The sequence below is a fragment of the Lynx rufus genome, unplaced genomic scaffold (assembly GCF_022079265.1).
Source record: "Lynx rufus isolate CCGP_SWC_20201006 ecotype Redwood Valley unplaced genomic scaffold, mLynRuf1.p SCAF_4, whole genome shotgun sequence".
NCBI lineage: Eukaryota > Metazoa > Chordata > Mammalia > Carnivora > Felidae > Lynx > Lynx rufus.
Genome location: NW_025814856.1, coordinates 11,988,721 through 11,997,401, shown reverse-complemented (window position 1 = coordinate 11,997,401; position 8,681 = coordinate 11,988,721). Strand labels below are relative to the sequence as shown.

Here is an 8,681-nt window from a genome sequence, read left to right as displayed (position 1 = left end):
AAGGGAAGGTCTCTTTTCTACTGAACTTGGCCGTCATGTTGCTAACCTGGGGGTGGCGGGTTCCTGGGGGAACCCAGCCAACAAGCAGGAGAGCAGAGTGGAAAGATGGTGAGAAACAGGGTCTGAGTCATATAATCTGGGGCTTTGGGTCCGGATAGACATCAACACGTACATTCTCTTTGCTTCAACCGGACTGAAGGGGGGCTAAGTCACTGGCGTCTCATGCCTCCATGGGGGAGGGGGTTCTACACGAGCAGGCAGACTTGCGAGCGTTTGTTCGATTTGCATGCATTTCCCTGGGCACTTGCTGATCTCGAGTCCTGGGGGACTCCTGCGACAGCCGCCGCTTCGTCTCTCTGCCTGGATTTGACCTTCCACACTGCCTTCTTGAAGTTCTTGAGAGGGTCCTGCTGCGAGGCTCTTGACGAAGGGTCCTGGAAACGCTCCCGGATGAGATAGCCGTGTCTCGTGGGGGCGAGGAAGCCATTGGAAGTTGGGATGATTCTGTTCACCACAGCGTGGACAAACTGGACAGCCAGCAGGGTGCCTTTTCGGGTGGGGGTGGGGGGGACAGCAGGGCACACGTGAGACCGTGGGGGCCACAGAGATCCAATCTCACACACGTGAGAGTTGGCTGCGCGGGTCACATCCTTGCTATGCCTCTTACTAGCTTAGGCACGACGACGTCTAAACTCTCGGGAGTCCCCCCCGCCTCACGGGCGATGTGGGAATGAGAGCCGAACCTGCCTGCCGAGGAGAATTCTAAGGTTCCAAGATGTTAAGTGTGTCAGGTGTATCGGTCTCAGCCCAGAGCGAGCTCGGTAAAGGTTATTATTGGAGGAGGAGGAGAAAGAGAGGTTGTGCACCTGCCCGGGCTGGGCTTTGAAGGCCGCAATCCGCAGACCGCAGCGCCCGAGCCATCCGTAACTTTTTTAACCTGCAGATCTTTGCCACAAGCATTAAGCTACGCTACATCAGATTGCAGTGTATTTGATTACAATGTATTCCAGTCGACCTGATACCCATTCACCCACCCACGCGCTTTGTGACCTTGGGCAAATCTCTTAACCCCCCTGAACTTCAGCTTCATCACTTGTTACGTGGGCGGGGGGGGGGGGGGGGAGGGAGGGGGAGATAACGGCACGGATGCCCTGCCCAGGGTCAGAAGGGTTCCTTTCTCTATAGGAGATCACGTAGGAGGGCGACAAAGGCAGACGAGCGTCACTGTGTGACCTTGGGCAGTCACCTCACCTCTCAGAGCCTCAATTTTTGCTCTGTAGAATGAGGTGGCTGCCAAGGGAATTCAATGGCCCGGGAACAGGACCCCGTACACAAGAAGCGTTAACTCTCATTAATATGCCTTTAGGGTAATACTGACCACACCGAGAGCTGGGAGGTTTGCAAGGTGGCTGGTCTTAAGCCAGCTGGCCCCTATCGTTTAGGGGGCCTGGGGCAAGAGAATGAATCAGGGCCCGCATCCTATAAGGTCCAATGCGTAAATGTTGGAAATCTAGACAATAAACTATTCAGTGAACTATGCTCTGTCCTCCTACATTGATGGATGTGTCTTCGGAACCACCTGGAAGGTCATGTTGTGTTGAGAATTCTCAGGGTCCTCAGTTCCATACTGGAAAGTCATGGTGTGCGAGAGTCCCCCGCTCTTTGTGGCTTGGCCCCTCCTCTTCCCTCACTCAGCTTTATCCTACAGTCCTCGGGTCCTCACACATATGCACGTGAACCACCTACCCAGCTCATGCACCCAGACTCCAGGCTCATCACCCATGGCCACCCCCCAAGTCCCGGGGTGTTCACACTAGGGGCACAGTCCACCCTCAGAAGGATGGACCCGGAGAAGAGGGCTGCCCAGGCCCTAAAGAGGGCACCTCCCAGGTGGGGAGAATGTTCCAGGTATCCAGAGCACGGGTCTAAAAAAAGGAGGTGTAGCTCTGGGGGGGCCTGTCCCCGTGACCCACAGACACCTCTGTAAGCAGAGGGACCCAGCTAGAGGAGACCAGAGCAGAGCCCTGTAGTGCCCAGAGCCCAGAACAAGGCATTCCTCACCAGATCTAAGCTCGGTCTTGCCGTCAAAGCAAAATGACTCACCATCCAGCACACTCCAGACGATTATGGAGCGATCCTTCAAGCCCGCATACACGTACTTGTCATCCTTGGAGAAGCAGACACACTGGACTCCTCTACAGTAAGAATTCTGTTGAAAAAGACAAGGTGATCTTGGAGCGCCTGGGTGGCTCAGTCAGTTAAGCATCTGGCTTCAGCTCAGGTCACAATCACAGTTTGTGAGTTCAAGTCCCACATGCTGAGAGGCTAGAGCTTGCCTCAGATTCTGTGTCTCCCTCTGTCTCTGTCCCTCCCCGGCTCATGCTCTGTCTCTGTCAAAAATAAAACATTAAAAAAAAAAAAAAAAGACAAGGTGATCTGGATTTCAAACTGAGAGTCACCTAGGAGACCTACCCCAAGGCATCTGTGTAGGAAGCCAGGCTTGGAAGCCCCTCATGCGGGACGGATCCAATGAAACCCTGGAGAGATCGTAGGACCGATATTCCCAGGACCAAAACACATCTTCATAGGGACGGGATTGAGAGCTTTACAGGCATTTTGCATTGGAGAGCAGGAATTATCCGTTTTAATTTCTTTTTTTTTTAATGTTTTATTTATTTTTGAGAGAGAGACAGACAGAATACGAGTGGGGGAGGGGCAGAGAGAGAGGGAGACGGAATCCATGAAGCAGGCTCCAGGCTCTGAGCTGCCAGCATAGAGCCCGACGTGGGGCTCGAACCTGTGAACCACGAGATCACGACCTGAGCCCAAGTTGGACACTTAACCGACTGAGCCACCCAGGGCGTCCCTATTAGTTTTAACTTAAGTGACCCCAACTATACAAGCATTAACTATAGTGGTATTTTTTTTATGTGTATTTTTGAAAGAGAGAGAGAGAGAGCGTGCGCAAGTGGGGGAGGGGCAGAGAGAGATGGGCACAGAGGATATGAAGCAGGCTCTGTGCTGACAGCAGAGAGACTGATGTGGGGCTTGAACCCATGAACCATGAGATCATGACCTGAGCTGGAGTTGGATGCTCAGCTGACTGAGCCACCCAGGCGCCCCAGCTACAATGGTCTTTAATTAAATGCTATATGCTAAATGCAGCATGGCATCCTAGAGCCTAGAACGGAAAAGGGAAATCCGTTGAAAAATGTACGATCCTAGTCAGGCTGGTAGCTTAGTTAACAGCACCGTCCCCATGGTAACTCATTAGTTGTGACTAACGTACTCTAGTCACATAAGAGGTCGACATCGGGGAAGCCAGGTGAGGAGTGTGTACAGGAGGACCTTTGTACGATCTTTACAACTCTATAGACCTAAAACCATTCCAAGATGAAGTTTATTTACAAACAAAAACAGGGAATGAATAAATAAATGAATAAATAAATAAATAAATAAATAAATACATGACAGGGTGCGTGGGTGGGCTCAGTCAGTTGAGTGACTCTTGATTTGGGCTCAGGTCACAATCCCAGGGTCGTGGGACCGAGCCCTGTGATGGCTCCACGTGGAGTCTGCTTAAGAGTCTCTCTCTGTCTCTGCCTCTCCCCTCTCCCTCTCTCTCTCAAATTAAAAAAAAAAAGGGGCGCCCGGGTGGCTCAGTCGGTTAAGCGTCCGACTTCGGCTCAGGTCACGATCTCGCGGTCCACGAGTTCGAGCCCCGCGTCGGGCTCTGGGCTGACGGCTCAGAGCCTGGAGCCTGCTTCGGATTCTGTGTCTCCCTCTCTCTCTGCCCCTCCCCCGTTCATTCTGTGTCTCTCTCTGTCTCAAAAATAAATAAACGTTAAAAAAAAATTTAAAAAAATTAGAAAAAGGAAAAAAGAAAGAGCTAGGTGTATTTAACTGCTGGGGTGATATTTTCCACTCAACAAGATGAAAGGTTACTTACAGCCCAGCCTTATAGTGGCTTCCTAAAAATAAATGTCAGATGGGATGGGAGCTTTTTTTTTTTTTAATGTTTATTTTTTTGAGAAAGAGACAAAGCGCGTGGAGGGGAGGGTCAGAGAGAGAGGGACAGAATCTGAAGCAGGCTGCAGGCTCTGAGCCGTCAGCACGGAGCCTGATGCGGGGCTCGAACCCACGAGATCATGACCTGAGTTGAACTAACTGAGCCAGGACAAAAGCCTTTTAAGATGAAACTATACATACTGTCTCTCTTAGTTACAAGATCATCTTCCTATGTTTATGAATCGTTTTTATATCTTACAACCAAAGGTCTCGCCTTCGTTCCCCATTTGAAAGACTGGAAAAGTAACACCAACCTTATGAGATTGTTGTAGGGATTACACTATAGAAGGATATTCTAATATGCATTTTCATATAGTATATAATATGAATATATGAATATATTTATTGCAGCTCTTAATTCTTTTGATACAAAAAACTAGAATAGCTCCTTACGAGGTGGGCAGTATGGACTCTAAGACACTTCATACGTTAGGGAGTCAGTTGCCAGTTTCCCTCTTCAGACCTTCACAGCTGCTGTTCCTTCTGCCAAGAATGCTGTTCCGCCAGGCTCATTTGACTTTCTTAAATAGCAGCCTCTACCCCCTTTACCTTGTCCTATTTTTCCTCAAAGCTCTTCTTACACACTAGCCCTTTCCCACAAACATTTGTCGAGCCTTGAGGACATGTCAGGAGCTCTCCTAGGGATGGGGGCCACCTCCATAAGCAAAACACAAAAGCCCTCACCTCTGTGAGCTCTCACAGAACTCACACTGTCTCCCCTCTTGAGAACATGGCTCCGAGAGGCGGGACGGCGTGGCCTCTGGCCACACCTAGAAATCAAAACTCTTGGGCACAAGAATGGCTATCAGGATTAGGGTAAGGAGGGTGAGGCCGGGGTGTGCCGTGCAGGATCTGATCTTTATTTAAAACGATATCTTGGGGCATCTGGGTGGCTCAGTCGGTTGAGCATCCGACTTCGGCTCAGGGCATGATCTTGCAGTTTGTGAGTTCAAGCCCTGCATCGGGCTCTCTGCTGTCAGCGCAGAGCCCGCTTCGGATCCTCTGTCTACCTCTTTCTCTGCCCTTCCCCTATTCACGCTCTCTCTCTCTCTCTTCTCCCTCAAAAATAAAAAAAAAATGTTTTAACAGATTTCGTTCTCTTGCGTACCTTTTGCATTTGTTTCGATTTTTGTAAACACTGCCTTAAAATAGCGTCTCTCTTGACTGCCGAGTTTCGGGGCAGCCCCTTAAGCTCTGCTCCCGAGGTGAGTGTCTCTCACGGGCCCCACCCTGCTCCCGACCCTGGGTGATGGCACACGGTATGCACTTAATACAGGACACCTGTCATCAGCTTTCTAACGCCGGGACCTAGCCTGCACGAGGTGTGTGGGCCACGCACCGTGTAGCTCGTCTCGAATCTCCACTTGCAGGCCTGCAGGTCCCAGAGGCACAGCAGGGCTTCCTCGGATCCGCTGACCGCCAGCTGCTCCTTGTGGCTGACCTGCACACAGGTGACCCGGCTCCCGTGGGCCTCCAGAGGGAACACTTTGGAATTCGCACACTCGTAAAGGAAGAGCTCACCGTCGGTCATGCCGTAGATCACACGGTAGTCAGCCAGGACGGCCACGCTGGAGATGGTCTCGGGCAGCTGGGTGTAGAAGGTGTATGTTGGCCCATCGACAACCGGGCAGGGATCCCCGGGGCTGATGTCCAGCACCAGGATGATGCTGTCATAGGCGATGGCCAGGCGCTCCTCTCCTTGACTAAGGGCCATGCAGTTGATGGCTTTCCGGGCCTCGGGAGGGGGGATGCACATCACGTCCTGTCTGGAATTCAGGGGGAACACCAGGACGACCCCCGAAACGAGGCCAGTGAAAAGGAGATTGGCCTGCTGGGCCACCTCCAGACATCTGACCTCACTGGAGGCATCCAGGACGTCCTGCTCCTCACCTGCCACGGAGAGAAGGTCGCATCAGGAACAGCTCAGAGGAACGGGCTCGCTCCGCAGATTGTTAAGGATTTTGAAAACCACTTTCATTATCCGTATTCCCCCCCACCCTGGTTAACACTTTCTGATGACTTCCTGCTCCCCATCGGGACAAACGGACACGCGGACACACATGAGCGAGCTCTCATCCCAGATGTTTCCTTTACAAACGTCTGTAAAGGGCTGGAGAGTGAATTTTTTTTTTGCCTTGCAGGCTGTATGCTCTTAACCCTTAACCTCTTACCCCTGAGGTTGAAGCCCCCCAACATGCCGCACGCAGGCAGTGTGTGTCCGATCTGGCCCGCGGGCCCCAGTTTGCGGGCTTGTATCTCATTTCCCATCGTGCCCCCTAGCTTCGTGTCGGGCTCCGCCCCACAACTAGTGAGCAAGGGCCTCAAGCACGGTCACCTTGTCTGTCCCGCTCACTGCCAACCGCAGAGCCCGGCCCTGTGGCCAGCACTAACCAAACATCTGCCAAATCCATGAATGCAGGAGGCCGAGAGTGAATCTCTTTTCTCATATTATCGTTAAAGAGGGATTTCTGTACCTCCATCCGCCCCCATGGAGATCACAGCAGACACAGTTGGTGACGTGTCCAGACTCCCTTTACGGGCCAGGGCACCCAGACCCTAGGCTGCTCACTGCCCTCAGGTGAAGGGAGCCCCTCATCTCAAAATGCTTAGGGGGTTCCCCCACCACCCAGAACGGCCTGTAGCCAGTGACTGCCTGATGTGGGGATATAAAACACTAGCCCTTGGGGCGCCTACGTGGCTCAGTCGGTTAAGCTACAGACTTCGGCTCAGGTCACGATCTCGCGGTTCCTGGGTTCGAGCCCTGCATCGGGCTCTGTGCTGAAAGCTTGGAGCCTGGAGCCTGCTTCGGATTCTGAGTCTCTCTCTCTGCCCCTCCCCCACTTGTGCTCTGTTTCTCAAAAATAAATAAACATTAAAAAAAAAAAACAACATGACTAGGGGCGCCTGGGTGGCTCAGTCAGTTGAGCGGCTGACATCGGCTCAGGTCATGATCTCGAGGTTTGTGGGTTCGAGCCCTGCGTCGGGCTCTGTGCTGACAGCTCAGAGCCTGGAGCCTGTTTCAGATTCTGTGTCTCGCTCTCTCTGACCCTCCCCTGTTCATGCTCTGTCTCTCTGTCTCTCTGTCTCAAAAATAAATAAACATTAAAAAAAAAAAAAAACCACGACTAGGGGTGCCTGGGTGGCTCAGTCGGTTGAACGTCCGACTTCAGCTCAGGTCATGATCTCGCGGTTCGTGAGTTCGAGCCCCGCGTCAGGCTCTGTGCTGAAAGCTTGGAGCCTGGAGCCTGCTTCGGATTCTGAGTCTCTCTCTCTGCCCCTCCCCCACTTGTGCTCTGTTTCTCAAAAATAAATAAACATTAAAATAAATAAATAAATAAAAAGACGAGACCTCTTGCTTCTGAGGTGCAGTTTACAGTCTAGGTCCTCCCCCACCTGCTCGCTCAGCCCTCCCCCTGCCCCTGCCTGCTCTGATCACCCCTGCTTAGGTTTCTCCCAGGAGCTCCCCTCAACATACCCCTTGTGCAAACTTCCCCATCACGTGCCCTGCTTCCGGGAAACCCAAACGAAACCAGGGATTGACAACCAGATGGTCAATTACCCACATGCTGGAAATTTATCACATCAAGTCCTGATTTTTATTAGCCACTGTCAACCTGACTACAGTTATGGGGGTGCTATGGACTGAATGTGTCCCTTCAACGTTTATTTATTTTTGAGACCGAGAGAGACAGAGCATGAACGGGGGAGGGTCAGAGAGAGAGGGAGACACAGAATGTGAAACAGGCTCCAAGCTCTGAGCTGTCAGCACAGAGCCCGACGCGAGGCTCAAACTCACGGACCGCGAGATGGTGACCTGAGCCGAAGTCAGACGTTCAACCAACTGAGCCACCCAGGCGCCCCTGAATGTGTCCCTTCAAATTTGCGTGTCGAAACCCCAGCCCATAATGTGATGGCGTTGGCCAGGAGGCTTTGTGAGGTGATTTGGCCATGACAGCGGAGCCCCCACGATGGGATAAGTGCCCTTATACAGGGGACAAGAGGGCTTGCACTCCTGTGAGGACCTAATGAGAAAGTGGCCATCTGCAACCAGGAAGCCGGCTGTCACCAGACACGGATCCGCCAGTGCCTTGGCCTTGGCCTTCCCAGCCTCCAGAACCGTGAGAAGTAAACGTCTGTCGTTTAAAACGCCCAGTCTCCGGTGTCTGGTTAAAAGAACCCAAGCAGTCCCGGACAGGATCTTTGGTTCTTACCCACACAAATGGCCGTGCTTGTATCTTACAAACCTTCTGCTAAGTCCCAAATGGTGACTTTGTTCTTGTCCCCAATCTTGGGGAAGTAAACGTAGCTTCCATCGTGTGATACCGCAGCGAGGCCAGTGCGATCCAGAAACGGGGTAGAGGCCCTCGGCTGCTGCACAGACGTGAGATCCCAGACTTTGAAAGACGAGGACTGCTGGGAAGCAGATGCCACCAAGGCCCCACCCCAGACCAACAGGCTCACGGGGGCCCCGACGCCTTCCAGAACATCCAGCAGGGTCCCCTGCTCCGACAGACTCCACACCTGAGGATGGACAGCAGAGGGCCAAAGCTGACTTCTTCCTTACACTGTCATAGCTAAGAAATATGCATGAACCCATTTGTCCACCTCTGGTG

General features: G+C 52.3%; 1 protein-coding gene across 1 annotated transcript in view; it reads right to left on the bottom strand.

Annotated features, from left to right (window-relative positions):
• Positions 1 to 245: 245 nt before the first annotated feature.
• NWD1 (NACHT and WD repeat domain containing 1) overlaps positions 246 to 8,681 on the bottom strand; it is a 66,395-nt gene continuing 57,959 nt past the window's right edge. Inside the window, exons 17-20 of the mRNA XM_047094524.1 lie at positions 8,313 to 8,589; positions 5,408 to 5,958; positions 2,104 to 2,209; positions 246 to 547 (exon numbers count right to left, since the gene is read on the bottom strand). Of these exons, the coding sequence (XP_046950480.1) occupies positions 246 to 547; positions 2,104 to 2,209; positions 5,408 to 5,958; positions 8,313 to 8,589 (1,236 nt within the window). The remainder of the gene's footprint in view (positions 548 to 2,103; positions 2,210 to 5,407; positions 5,959 to 8,312; positions 8,590 to 8,681) is intronic.